The following is a 14,163-nucleotide window of genomic DNA, read 5'->3' as shown; positions in this document are numbered from 1 at the left end:
ACGAGGGAGCATCATCTGATGGTTTCTGAGGGCACAGCCACGCCGGGTGGCCAGGCATCAGTGGGCCCGGAGGTTTGCAAGCTCTGCCCTGCCCAGGGAACGCTTGATCCAAACACCCTTGGGAAGAGCCCACTGGTTTTCAGCCAAGGCACTCATGTCCCCTCCTCACCCGCGAAGGGATGTCCATGTCCAAGGTCGCCCTCCTCCACTCCAGAGGCGCTCCTGGAGGCCATGAACATCTGGACGCCACGAAGCACGCTGGATCAAGAGTGTCACCTAGTGGCAACAGAGCTGATAAAGATTGTATGATCCCGCAGAGACCCCACGCACTTCCCACACAAGTGGGACCAACAGCCCTTAAACCTCCAGGCCGCAGCGACAAGGGCCCTCGAGTGCAACCGCGCCTGGGCAACAGCTGATGTGCCGGCTCCCCATGCCCACGTGCAGCCCATACGCTGAGTATTTTGGGGTTGGTTTTCCTTTTAGCGGCTCTCCCTCCTCCTCCCAAATTGAATGCGGCAGAAAGCTGAAGGGAACCATCGCCCTCCCGTGCCCTGTACCCTCCTGCGCTGCTCTCCCGCCCGGCGTCCTGGTGTAAACGGCCTCTCCCCCGTCAGCACTGAGGAGCCTACTGCCAAAAACCAGACAGGCATCAGAGCACTGAGAAATGGAAGTCAGAACTAATTTATTTAAGGGGAAAAAAAACCAAACTTGTAAAAAGGAGGGGGAGGCATCGATTACAAGCTCTGGAAGCTCTTGTCAGGACAGTGCCAAAGAAATCAGCTTTATACAACGGAGAGAAAGGGGTAGCAGGAGGGGCCCAGGGCCGTCCCCCCACCCCGAGCCTCCCCAGCCCTGCATGAGCAGTCCCCTGCGAAGGTACATCAGCATCCCGGCACTCGTCCCCCTTCTCCCTCCACCAGCATTAAAGAGCAGCAGGGAGAGGGGGGAGAGGGGCTGGCTCCCACCCAGCCCGGCCCAGCCCAGCGGGAGCCTTGCCCTGCGGGCCACGAAACGCGAAACCCCAGTGCCCATGGCACGAGCTGGGTCCCTCGTCCCGAGGGAGCTACGTGGCGGCCCCAAGGACCAGCAAGGAAAGGGCTCTCACCCCCCATGGTTCCCAGCAACCTCACACACGCAGCCCCAGAGGCACATCCTGGGGCAAAATACTCCCCGAGAGCTACCTAATACGAGGGGGTTGGGGTTGAATTAAGATCCAGCGGGTGCCAGGAGGAACAGCGCGTCCACACTGAGCCCCCGTGTCCTTAGGCAGGCAGGGCAGATGGGAGGAAGAAGGGATGCCCCCGGTCCCGCACACCCCAGGAGCGACGCGCGTCTCTTGTGGGACTGTGGGGAGGCTGCATCCCTTCTTCCTCCGCCCCAGGCACAAGCCGTTTACAAGAGAAAAACCCAGAAGGACTCAGCAAGGGCTCCACAGCAGGCTCAGGAGCCTGCAGACAGCCCCTGGGGAGGCCAGCTCAGCTCTTGCTCTCAGTCGAAGCCCCCTCGTCTGGGTTCCCGCTCCTCTCAATATATTATTACTATTATGTGCAAGTAGTTTTGCATCAGAAAACCCCGAGCCCTCCTCTCTCGCCCTGCAGCTCCAGCCCCACGCCTGCCCCTCAGCCCTGCTTGTTCCTCAAAATGTTCCTCCAGCCCCGGGGTGTCATGGAGAGCAAAGCGTGAGGGTAGCTATTAGACAGGAAAGACTCCACCACCCCCCTCCCTCCCCAAACCCCGGCCCTCTCCCTCGCTCACACCCCCTGCCCGCGCCACCGGCTGCAAGGACAGTCCGCAAAGGCCAGGTCACTCGTCGCCCTCCTCCTCGTGATGGTGGTGGCTGGAGGCGGGAGGTTCTTCCACCTCCTGTTGGTGGTGGGCATAGTGATGGGGGCTGGGACCTTCAGCGGGCATGTTCTCCTCCGCGTTCAGGTAGACGTTGAACAGGGCTCCCTCGTGGCTCGGCTCCTTCCCGCAAGCCTGGCAGCTACAGTGAAGTATCTTCTCCACCAGCTTGTCAACCCTGGGGATCTCGTCGTTGCCTGGACAGTCCAGTGTCACCTGGGTAGAAGGACGGGGACGCAGTGAGTGAGCATGCAGATTCAACGCCCGGATGGCCATCCTGCTGCACGCGGTCTGACCTGCCCCGGTGCCCTGCAGACTTGGGGTATTTTAAGCCAGAAGCGAGGGCTCGCTGCCCGTACAGACAAACCTCCACAGTCAGTCTGCAAGGCAAGAGTTCTCTGGGAATGCCTTGCAAGGTCACAAGCTGCAGAGACCCAGGGAAAACGCACCGACTCAAGCGGGACAACGCTCCCGGGCACTACTGGCACAGAAATATCGGTGGTAACTGCAAAGGCCACCCACAAGACACGTCGCTGAGCATCTCAGATAGTTTGGACTAAACCATCTGCCCAAGTGTCCGAGTTGAAAGCAAAGCAGAGAGCTGACCCCAGAGGCTTGCCTCGGAGGCAGGGTTTATGGCTCTGCCAGGATCAATGGTGGCATGAAACTTTGAGGTCTGAGGGTGACGGGCAGATGGGCTGTGGGAAGCACTTCTGGACATCGAGGAAGGCAAAAACTCCCATGTGGGAGGAGGTGACAAAGGGAGTGGTGGAGAGAATAGGCACGCGGGATGAGCACGGGGATGAATAATGCAGGGACTGACGGGGGATGCTTCTGCAAACAGAGTGATAAATGCATCATTCATCACAGCAGTCACGTTGCTTCCAGCAGCCCCTTCCACCCAGGCATCTCAAGACAGGGTACAGTCACCCGAGAGACACCCTGGAAGGAACCTACGAGTGGGAAAACCTCAGGGAAGGAGAACGACTCGCCCTAAAGCGGTGGCAGAGCAGAGGCGAGAGCCCCTGAGCGAGGCCCCGCAGAAAGAGCAGGCAGGGATACTCACGATTTCCCACATGGACTGGGCTGGCATGCAGGAGTCGCAGTGAACCAGGGACTCTGTGGACTGAGGGAAGGTGTTGGGGACGCTGTAGCTGAAACACTGTCCCAGACAGGCCCTGCAAAGACAACAGGAGGGATGAAGGCTCAGGAGGTGCCTGCTCTTCCCAGCAAAGGCAGAAGGAGATTCGACCTTCCACTGAGACAGACAGAAGGCAGCCGGGCAGAGGCAGGACGTCGTGCCTGGCTTCTTGTGCGAGTGACAGTCCCCAAAGCCACTCCGGTGCCATCTGCAAATGGGGATCAGCTGCATCCAGCTCTGCACTGAGGGTGGTTCCGTACCTGTTCTGGATGGACTTGGACTCGCAGCCGCTGTGCCCCACGATCTGGGTGATGTTCTTTGCCTCGCACCAAGCGCTCTTGTCCGGGAAGAGGGCGAGCTTGTTTATGGGGGGCGGCGCAGCCAGGAGCAGCGCTGGGAAGAGGGCACCAACCACGAACCATAACATCATGGTCAGCTCTGCCAAAATCCTACAACTGGAGACAGAGAGCAAAGGGTTAGCAGGAAAGAAAGCAGGCAAGCTGGCCCATTTCTCCAACCCCATGGCAGGTCTTGGCTGCGACAAGCACAGGTATGTCCTCCCAGTGTGTTGGTACCCACATCTCCATGGCCAGGGAGGCTCCCCAAAACACCGCCCGGGGAGTGGGACATGCTGCACTGCCTCTTCCCTGTTCACAACCAGCTCTGGGGCAGGCAGACACCTGCGTTAGTTCTCCCGAGTTTTGTGCCAGGAGCAACAGCAGGCTTTTCATCATTTCCCACCCAAAGCTGGGCTGGGAGAAGTTTGCAAAACAAAAGCGTCACCGCCACGGGGCCGAGCCAGGTTGGAGAAGTCGCGGACCGCACAAATGTTTTTATTTGAGGAAGGAGCAGACTCCCCCACTTCCTTTTCTCCCACCTTAAAAGCCAAAGCTGGCCTCGCTGCAAGCCTTCCCAGGAAAAAGGGACCGCTTTCCCGGGAAGGAAAACCACTCTTCTCCTAGAATTGCGCAGCAGGTGTCGCTGCAAGGCAGCAGCAAGCAGGGAGACGTGGAAACCTCAATTCAGAGGCAAGAAACCCGCAGAAACGACCAATACGGCATTTATTTTTATAGAGCCACTCAAATCCGGCAAACGGTTACTCTGAGGACGGGAACTCAGTCTGCAGACAAGGGGGGTCCTTTTAATACCGAGCATAAACCTCGCTCGCAAAGGTGGTCGGCCGAGAAGGTTACTTACCACCCCCAGAGAAATCCCACGCAGGGTTTCCTCGCAGGCCAGCTGTACTCTCGAGCCAAGGTGCCTGCATTAACACTCCCAATCACTGGGGAAAGGCAGATGGAAAAGCATCATAGAAATAGGGAAATTTTTTCCTTTGTGGGGTTTGGATGGAGTCATAGTGGAAGGCAGACGTTTCTACTTTCTAAAATACTTGTTAGAACCGTGTTATTTGTTATTTCCTTCTATTTATTTATCCAGACGAAGATCCAAAGCCCACACTGGAAAGACTCGTGTTGATTCCCATGGCTCCTGGGCCCAGCCCTCTAACGCTTGCCGGGGAAGGAGAGGAAAAATGCCTTGTTTATCAGATGCCGGTGTCAGAGGCAGCTCTGCGCTGGGGACTCCCGGCCGGGCGTTCCCCCAGTCGCTCACTCTATCTGCACAGTCTTCACCAACACGTCCTCGGCTGGAGGACCACCACGTTTATCTAAACGATTGAGATGGCCTACTAAGCACCTCCCAGAGCTCCAGCTCAGATATTTTAAGGTCGTTATGGGGCAGAGGGTTTCGCCCTGTTACCCCTCCACTGAGCCCCACCTCCTGGATCTGAATCAAGAGAGAGACGAGAGAGAGAGATGCTTCCCCATCCTCCATCCCAAGGCAGCCAGAAAAGGGCATCCTCGTTCCCTGGCCCCGGGATCTCTGGAGGAATCAGGTGGGGTCTCTGCTAAATTTTCTTATTTCCTGGTGATACAGGAACCATAATGGCATAACGCAGCAACACCTTTATAGCCCCCCGCTTCCTAACCCTCCCAGCACCTGTTCATGTGAATCCCACGGGTCCCCGGTGAGAATACCTGCACAAGCAGGGTTTGCCGGTCTTGGTTTGAGATAAGCAGAGGGTTTTAGCCCCTGAACTTGCACTGCCATTAACGAGAGCAGTGTGGTTAAATACGTTTGTCCTGACGACAACTCCTCGGGCTTACTTCTGCTCCCTGAATTTTTTTTCCATTTCAGTGGGGAAATTCTGCGATTTCTGCTAAGAAGAACATGGCTAAGCTGCGCGCGCGCGCACACACTTGGTTTGCTTGGTTTTCTGAAACGAGCATCACTCATTCCTCAAATGCCAGCAGCTCCGTGCTGAGGAATCCCGCTCCCAAAGGCAAGTCCGAGATCAGAGCTGGGATGTGACCCAAACAGCAATCACAACCCCCCGGGGAACAGCCGAAATTCCTCTGGAGTCAGCACACAAGTTCACTTCCACATGCCCGATTAGAGAGCAATTTCCTCCTTTCCAAAGAAAGGTGGTGGCTGGTTTTTTTCCAGGTTTCTATGCATCTCTACCCAGCAGCAAAGAGGCAAACATTTCTGTCTGCGCTGACAGCCCTGCTTCCCTGGGACCTTTTCGTTTCCCGGAGGGAGGTGTTCAACAGAGAGGTGTTTCTGCAGCGCTGGTCAGAGCAGACCCATTGCCAGAGGCATGAAGGATCATCTCCGAGCATCTGGGCTCCTGTCTCGCTCCGATACCGAGAGGAAGATGAGTGAGGTTGTGCTCTGCTGAAGCACAGGACCTGGCCTGGATTCAGGAAAGCACTTAAACATATGCTTAAGCCCTCTCCTTTCCTGAGCAGGGATGTCTTCGTAACCAGGGCCCCTAGCAGCACGGCCGCTGGTCCGGTTTGCAGAGGGGCAGTCGGCGAGGAGGGGAACCGGGTACCTCTGCAGAGCTGGAGCAATTCCACTTTTACCCCATTCTTCAGGGTTCTCGGGTGCTGAGCACTGCGATCCCCCACTGATTTTAAGCCCTGAACAGGCCACATCCACGTGGTGTTTTCCTTCTCCCAAGAATGCCCTGGAACCCGCAGGGCCACATTTCTAGTAAGTAACAAGGTTTATGCCAGTGCCTAGGAAAACATCTGATGCAGCTGAGTTTGGGAGGGAGCTGGGGCTGGAAACAGCCTGCTCGCAACCGCGGCATGTTCGCTGGCATAGTTCAAACCAGTCATGCGAACAGAGCTGCCACTAAAACCATTCATCTGACAGCAGCCACAGGGTCGGAGACAAAAGCACCGTGTTCCTTCTCCCCCCAGCTGGGAAGGGAAGGGAAAAAGGAAGACAAGGCACCCGAGCAGGTTTGCAAACTCCCGATTAAATAAAGGCATTGAGCACATTCCTCCGTGACAAGCTAAATTACACGTTGCAGTCCCTAAAGGAACAAGTGTGTGCTCCCCGGCGCTGACCCCGGCCCTGGCCTGCCGGCGGGAGCAAGCACTTCCCCGCACACAGGGGCTTCTTTCTCTTCTCTACACCAGGGCACATTTTTTTTTCCTGCTAGTCAAAGCTTTTCAAGCAGAAAGTTCAGCTCAGTTCCGGCAGACCCATCAGCCCGTGAGGATCTCCCCCCGCTCCCTCCGCAGGGAACCACATGGCAGCTTCCTCCGCCATCCCTTCAGCACGCATTGGAGAAATCAAATGACTCAGCCCTTGAGCCTGGCACATCCCGGACTCCGGAGACAAACAACTTCTCAGCGCACGCACAGCTGCAGCCTTGTAGTGAGCGGCCCCGGAGCCCTTTGCCAGCCTGTCCCCATGCCCGAGGAGCTGAGGGGCAAAATGTCCAAGGCTGATGGGTCTCAGCTGTACCAGCTCAGCATCCCTTCGAGGCCCGGAGAGCCTGGCAGGAGTCCTGCCGACGGCTCAGCCTCCCACGAGCCCGGTTTTGAGATGTGCTGGTAGCACGCTCAGGTGTTTTGTGTCACCTAGAAGAGCTCCTTCCTCCCATCCCGGCAGTCCCGGGGACTCTCCGGAATCCTGCAAGCAGGACAGTCCCCGCCAACGCCTGAAAGCAGCTGGGAAAAATCTACGTCGTTACATCGGCTGGAGGACAATCACGGGAATTACCTCGGAGGCCACGTTCCCACCATCCAGCCCACAGCTGTTCCCGGCCATTTGGAAACCAAACACTTCTGGAGGAAAATAAAAAAGATCTAATCAGTTTTACCCTCTTTTTCCAGTGGGAATTTTACGCCATAATGCAAGACAAGCCTGCAGGTGGACACGGGGAACATTTCATGAGTAGTTTAATATATTTATAGGTATTTTTCTTATCCAGGGTCTTGCAATTTTGCCAAACACATAAAAACACAGACACAGGTATATTGTGCTCATGGCCACACATGCAGCATCCCAGGTTCTGAGAGACAAGAAACCCCTAAGCTTTACAAACATTGCTTAGCCAAGGCTCAAAGCCTGCGAATACAGCACAGAAACAGTGTCAGCTCCACGCTGTAGCTAAGGAAAATGAGGTACGAAGCCGGGAAATGGCCTTACCTCAGCGCCTAACTCGGTGATTCAAGTCCTTGTGCGAGATGCACGAGATCCCAGCAAGATGGTCAAGGCGAAGGTTTCAGCTCCCGGTCTGGATCAGAGCTGGGACCTCCACCTTCCCCTCCTGCCTCCCTGGAGGCACAGCTGTCCTGCCCGACGGAGCCGGCTTCCCACCCAGCCTGGCTCTCAAGCTACACCACGCCAAGCTGCCAAGAGCAACCCCAAGTTGGTGTTAGACATGAATCACAGCAGGTCCTGCCTTCGTGTTCAACTAGTTATTATTCGTGCCGTTTTGCTAAGAAAAGCTGCTGCACGGCACCGCCGGGAGAAAAGGAGGCCCCAAAGACGCGCTGCTGAGTGCACTGCTCCGTGCCTCAGTTTCCCTGCTTGTAAGACCAGAGACCGGGGAGCGCCGTAGGCCGAGCAAGCTGACGGGTGCAGAGAGAGTGAGAAAGCACGGGGAGGTCTTTGGAGCGCCAGACTTCCTTCGAGGGAAGAGGCTGCCCGGGGCAGGAGGGGAGGGACGGCTGCCAACAGCCCTTGCCCCACACGACGCGGCGCGCGTTCCTCGACAGGAAGGTGCTCGGGGGAAACGCCGCGCTGCAGGGCAGGCGGGAGTCAGGCCGGGACATCGCTGTGCGGTGGGGGAGTCGTGCAAGGACACCGTGCTGCAGGGCAAGGCAGGGTGGCTGCCTGGAGAAGAGAAAGCTCTCTCCAGCGACTCGGGTGGGATCACTCCTGTGCGTGGAGGTGGCCAGGAGCCATCCCTCTTGCAGGTAGCTGTACACGCTAAAAGGCAACCGATTATTTAGGCACCGAAAAGGAAGCAAAGCCACAGTAAGCGTCCGATTTGGTGGCAACTGGAAAGAAACATGTACCTGTCCCGGAAAGATCCAGGGCATGGGTCTCCTTAGACACAGGATTTTGTCTATACAGTAACTTCTGAATACTACAGGGAATTGCCTCTCAGGAATCTCAACTCGTATAATATTTGCTTACGTGGAACAAAAAATATTACGAGCCAGCGCTATTAGCAGGAAAAGTTTAAATCTAAACTGTGAAAACCTGAGAAGTCACTGCGTGCTGGGAAAAAAAAAATCAAAACAACTGATTTTATTCAATACTTGTCCTTATTCAATACTTCCCCCTTTTTTGAAATTTGCATTTAGCTAAAACTTTACATTTTTCAATTTGGTTGCAAAAACCACAAAGTACAACATTCTTTTGGGGACTCTACTGTCGTGCCTGCAATAGCCCAAATCAATCTGATCGATGTCGCGACAATATCGCCAGGGGAGAGGGAAGAGAACCATGCACTGAGAATGTCTAGAGGTAATTCTTCAGGACAGCAAGACAGATGAGTGCTTAACCGAACACAGAGGACTCTTCTGAGCTGAGAGCTTCAGTCTTGCTTCGCTGAGCTGCAAAATCTGGGAAGAAACTACAAAAAAATAAAAAGGGAACTACCAGAGGAAAACGTTTGATATTTAACATGCACAAGAATCAATCCTAAAAACTTTTTGATAATGGAGCGAAAGCTGTGTCATTTCTCACTGCGGACCTGGCTGTCTCTGCTCCTTTCAAAAGCAGGAGACGTTAGAGCTTCCCTCTCTGCAACATATTAATTTCCACTCAAGCACGGTTGGGCGATTCACAGAAATAAAGCAGAAATAGAGAAAAGCAGTGCAGCGTTTTTAAAGCCCTCTCCCCTCCCCACTTTGGCCAGAATTTCAAAAGACTTTGGTACGTTGGGAGTTTAAATCTGGCTTCTCAACCGTGCACTGAGCACTCGAGAAACTCATTTTATGCAGCTGGGAAAAAAATCCAAGCTCCTTTACCTACAAAAGTCATTGGAAAGCTACCTATGGACTTAGATAGGCTTAGAATGGGGTCCTAAAGGAGCTCTGCTGGAAAAGGGACACACTAATGGCCTGTGGAGGAGGCAAAAGTAATATAAACAGTTTCTGGTAATTTATTTCAATTGCTCAATTTCTTCAGCATTAAGAACAATCACGGCCAGGAAAATGCATCAGCCTAAAGCACAGGAATATATCCTGGCCCCGCGCTACCCTCCACTCCCTCTCTTCTTCAAGCACCTGCTCAAAATGCGGGGCTCTGCAGCCCCTAAGAGCAGCGGGGCAAGCGGGATGGGAGCAAGGATCAGCTGTGTTGGGGACCTGGAAAACAAGCCTGGTACTAGCCTCCAGCAGCCGGCAGTTTTGGGGAGCAGCAGGATGGGGGTGCCTCAGCAAACTGGGGAACGGGAGAGCGTACAGGCTCTGTCGGAGACCCTGTGCAAGGAAGGACTAGTCTGCCACATGCTTTGGCTAGAACAGTCCCCAGCGGTAGGTCGTATCCGAGTGCATTGCAGATAATATGAGAAATAGGCGCTTTCAAACACAGCTGTTAGCAGCATTTCAGCCAGAGGCCTTGCTCGCATGTCTGGACCTGAACGAGGCTCGACTCCCTCCTGTGTTTCCCCTGGAGCTGGTGTTTCCCACACAGCCGTCCCACACGCTCGCTGCCGCAGAGCAGGCAGGCAGAGCCACCCGGCGCGGGCAGCACTGTCAGCCTGGCTGGGGCTGAGGGTATCGGTTGGAGCTTTGGCCGTGCAGGAGGACCGCAGGTGTCCGAACGCGGACCGTGGATCCCAAACCCTTTGAAAATCCCACGCGGTAACAGCGACTGCTGCCCTCCAGCTGGGCTGCTCTCTCTCAAGCTGTCCCTGACCCCCGCGAGCAGCAGTTTCCCACCCAGCGTGGAAAGGGGCTGCCTCTTCCTCCACCACAGCATCACTAATCGAGAGCCTGACCACTATCGCTCGCCGACGGCATCTCCCCAAAGCACCTGGCTCGCTCTGGAGTGCACAGTCACACCGTTTCCCCTTGCAACTGAAGCTACAGCCTCTCCCCTCCTTTTTCGGTGAAAACAGCTTTCACGGGGCCGGCGGTAAAATCCACACCGCCTCTGGGAAGGGTCCCAAAAGTCGTTCACTTTTACCCGTGTTTGATTTGCACGCAGGCACCAGCGATTTCCCCGGGGAGCGCTTCTCCCAGCAGGCCCAGTTCTGCTTTCACTTAGAGTGAGGTAAACTGGGACCGGCTCCTCCGAATGACTCCACTGGTGCAAATGAGATCAGAATCTGGCACCGCTCGTCTTACTCAAAACAAGCATAACTGGAACCAGATAAAACCAGTTCTAGTACATAGTGGCCACCAGGATTATTATTTTTTTTAATTCAGCGCACACGCCGCATAAGGCCATCCTGCAGTCAGAGATGGGAGTTGTCTCGAATGCCAACCACGCTGGCTTTCGGCTTGCTTGGTCATTCATTACCAAACTTGCATAAAAAATCAAGCCCTGTCCTACGCAGCGGGGTTGCGCTTGCAGGATCAGGTTCCCAGCTGCTGGAGCAAGAGGGGGAAAGGGGGAAGGAGAAAGGGGTTTGCGGCTGAAGCTGTGGACCTTTGAGTGACGGTTCAGGATCCTTCCTGCCGTTTCCCTCTCCCTTTACACCCATATCCTGGTCACAACAGCAGAAATCCAGTCGACTTGAGTGCGGTTTTGCCCTCTTTTTTAATCCCTGCTTTACACTGCGCCAGCCTTCTCAGTTTTGACGACATAAAACCCAACGTCTGTGTTATTTACCCGCGGCACTGACTGCAGTATCTCCAATACCGAAGGATAAAAACATGTGGCACTGCGGGGCCAGAGGCTTTCGGGGTAACGGAACAGCTCGCAGCCCAGTTGGTATTTTCAATTGCTACCAAACGTGCTGGGGGCTGACCTCACACTTGACGTTGAGACAGTCTCTCCTAAAACTGCAGGATTGGGCCCAGTAACCACAATGAAATCGAACCGTGAACCGAATGCCGGTCTTTTCCCCTCTCTGGACAAGTCGCCTGAGCTCTGTATCAGAGAAGGAGGCTTAAGCCACATCGGAGAGAGTGACCAAAGCGAGGGCCTGATCCTGACGCCGTTTCCAAAGCTCAACTCCAAAGGATTGAAATCTTGGCTGGAATGGGGGTAGCGGCCCAGCCCAGCTCCACAACTGGTAGAAAGGAGTGTTGGGTTGCTCCGTTCCCACCATCGGAGCTAATTTACACCCAGGAAAGCCCTGGCCCCCACCGCCCCTTGTCGCTCCCTCCCTAAACAGAGCTGTGCAAGAAACAAAGGTCCGGGAAACGGCAAGCACAGCTCCTGCCAGTGCTAACGGGAGGCACGGAGGACTGACCACCCCTCATTCCCACTCCCTCATTCCCACCCCTCATTCCCACTCCCAAAAGGACGATTTTATCAGCCGCTCAGGTTTTTAAGAGTCTGATTTGAGCGGCTGAGAAGTTTCTTTGCCCTAAGCTGTGCTGGACGCGCTGACACTCCGGTCCTTGCTTTATCGCAGGGGATCTCCGAGCCTGGGCGACTACAGAGGAGGGTGGGTTTTTTTCAGCAGATTTAAAAATAAAAGGTCAGGAGCAAGGCCCTTGGACGGAGCAAGTCCCTGGCTCTGCCGGCCCCACGGTCACTGCAGCTACGATACGGGAGCCGGCGAGGTATTGCGAACAATTTAATGGGAACAGCACAGAGCTCAGGGAGGAATAACTGCCCAGGAGTTTACTCTGCTTCTCGGGCAGGTTTCCCACGACTATACCAGCTTAACACGACAATGCCAACACACGCCACGAGCAAAGTTACTCCAATACGGGCAGGTCTTCAAGGCTACTTTAAACGGAGTTTGGCTTGGGGCCTAATCCTGCACTTCCTGGGCACCCAAAATTCCCTCCAGCTTGACTGTTTTCCTCGCTCCGGAAAGACGACCGGGTGCTCAGGAAGACTTTGCTCGTTCGCCCTCTTTGCAAGACCGCAAACTCCCCAAGCTGGAATTCAGCGCAGAGAGGTCAAGCCAAGAGCCCGGATTCTTCTCAGGGCTGTTTGCAAACACTTGGGATTTTTATACTGAAGGCAAATTCCATTTCCCATCCTGCGGTTTGCAAATTTGAGGCGAGCTGCCTTTTTCGAGATGGGAGACTGCCTTCGAAAAGCAAGAGTGGCCATTGTATACAGCTGGTTTTTGGCTGGTTGGACACTGCAAAGAGGACAGTAAGTTCTTAGGCTAAAAATACAAGGGAAAATCTGGGCCTCGCCATATCACTAGGATCCTTCCCACTCATTTCAGTAGGGTGCAGATTTTTCCCCCAAAAACCCGCATGGCAAAGCTGTGGCGCCCCGACTCCACAAACACTTCACACAGGCTGAATTTTGAATTTGATGGGGTTAATCCTATACGTAAAAGTTAGATTGCCGAGCATAAGTTTCTCGTAAGAGTGCCCTCGTAAGAGAAATGGTAGTAGGCAATAAGGGATTGTCCAGATCAACTTTAATGCAGGCTGAAAATGAGCTAAAGCATGTTCTGTCCCCGGAACATCTCTTAGAGAAAAAGAGAAATCCCCACTGTGCGTAAAACGCCGAGATTATTGTATATAACAAATAAGAATTGCTGCAAAAACTCACACAAACTGAAATACTACGTTACGACTCAAGAAACAGGTAGAGCTGTATCGGATATAAGCCTTGGTAATATTCCAGTAAGCACAAAAACTACTTGCAGGGTACATGGATGTAAGTTCATTCCCAGTGCAAACTCTTCAAGCAACAAAAGTCTACTGCCTTTCCACCAGGAAAATTTCCTTCCTTTACGATACCCGAACTAGCACACGTCCTCTGGCGCTGAGGTTAATCGATATACTGAACGTTCCCGTTCTTTCCTCTGCACTTTTGTTCGAAACCCGAAATAGATGGGAAGGGCTCTGTACCACAGATGTGCAACCGATAGAGCGCGGCTCCCCATACCCTATTCTTTTATTTTATTTGAGCTAAAGCGGCGGTGGAAATAGTTTAACGATTGCACAGCAGATCGCCCGAAGTCCGCCTCATCTGCAACTGATTTCTGCCCGTGGCAATATTCTCATCCTCCCGGCCATCAATCACCCGGGGGGGGGGAGAATGGAAGGGAGAGGAAAAGAGGCGGAAAAATCTGGTGCTGATCAGCGGCGGAGAAAAAGAAGCAGGTCCGCTCCGTTTTGGGGCGGGGGGGAAAGGGGGGGGGGGAGACACAAAGCCAAGGGGTACTCACCACCCAGGCGACGGCGGGCACATCCCATGGGGTCCGGGGCCGCGGGCGGCGGCGGGCGGCTACAGCCCCGCGGTGCCCGGCGGCTGCCGCATCCTCGGCGCCGCGGCCCCCGGAGGCGCGGGGCGGGCGGGAGCCTGCCGCCTCCCTCCCCCCGGTGCCGGGCTCCGGGCGGTGCCGCCGGCCCCGCCGCTCGCGATTGCACAATCGGGGCGGGGGGGGGGGGGGGGGAGCGAGAGGAGGGGGAAGGAGGGAGAGAAGGAGGGAGGGAGGGAGGGAGGGAGGAGGGAGGGGAGCGCCGGCTGCAGCGCCCGCCCGCCCCGCCGGAGCGCCGGCTCAGCGCCGAGCCGGGGGGCTGAGGTCCTCCTCCTCTTCCTCCTCCTCCTCCTCCTGGGGTGGTAGGGGGGGAAAGCGGCGGGCAGAGCCGGCCCCCTCCCCGGGAGCTGCCCTCTCCCCGAGATGCCGCCGCATCCCTGCTGAACGCCCGCGGAGGGGTGGCCGGCGGGGAGCCCCGCGGAGGCGGCCGCGCAGGGGCTCCGCCGGT

General features: G+C 55.3%; 1 protein-coding gene across 3 annotated transcripts; it reads right to left on the bottom strand.

Moving 5' to 3' along the window:
* Positions 1–668: 668 nt before the first annotated feature.
* NBL1 (NBL1, DAN family BMP antagonist) lies at positions 669–13,725 on the bottom strand. 3 transcript variants are annotated; one of them, XM_076356119.1, is made up of 5 exons: positions 13,623–13,725; positions 4,184–4,268; positions 3,247–3,441; positions 2,912–3,023; positions 669–2,061 (listed from the first exon to the last, which is right to left on the bottom strand). In XM_076356119.1, exons 1-5 carry the CDS (start codon positions 13,648–13,650, stop codon positions 1,807–1,809), a joined length of 675 nt encoding a protein of 224 aa, XP_076212234.1. In that variant the 5' UTR covers positions 13,651–13,725; the 3' UTR covers positions 669–1,806. The 3 variants fall into 3 exon arrangements, with proteins under 3 accessions (XP_076212234.1, XP_076212236.1, XP_076212235.1); XM_076356121.1 differs by lacking the exon at positions 13,623–13,725 and adding an exon at positions 7,067–7,081; XM_076356120.1 differs by lacking the exon at positions 4,184–4,268.
* Positions 13,726–14,163: the final 438 nt, after the last annotated feature.

Source organism: Aptenodytes patagonicus, chromosome 19, assembly GCF_965638725.1.
Source record: "Aptenodytes patagonicus chromosome 19, bAptPat1.pri.cur, whole genome shotgun sequence".
Lineage (NCBI taxonomy): Eukaryota > Metazoa > Chordata > Aves > Sphenisciformes > Spheniscidae > Aptenodytes > Aptenodytes patagonicus.
The sequence above is the reverse complement of the archived record's forward strand: the minus strand, read 5'-3'. Positions and strand labels throughout refer to the sequence as shown.

Coding starts and splice junctions, on each gene's coding strand:
- NBL1 (XM_076356119.1), bottom strand. CDS start 13,650: ATGGGATGTGCCCGCCGTCGCCTGGGTG. Junction 4,269..13,622: donor TGCCCGCCGTCGCCTGGGTG/GTGAGTACCCCT, acceptor GCCTTTCCCCAG/TGATTGGGAGTGTTAATGCA. Junction 3,442..4,183: donor GTGGGATTTCTCTGGGGGTG/GTAAGTAACCTT, acceptor CTCTGTCTCCAG/TTGTAGGATTTTGGCAGAGC.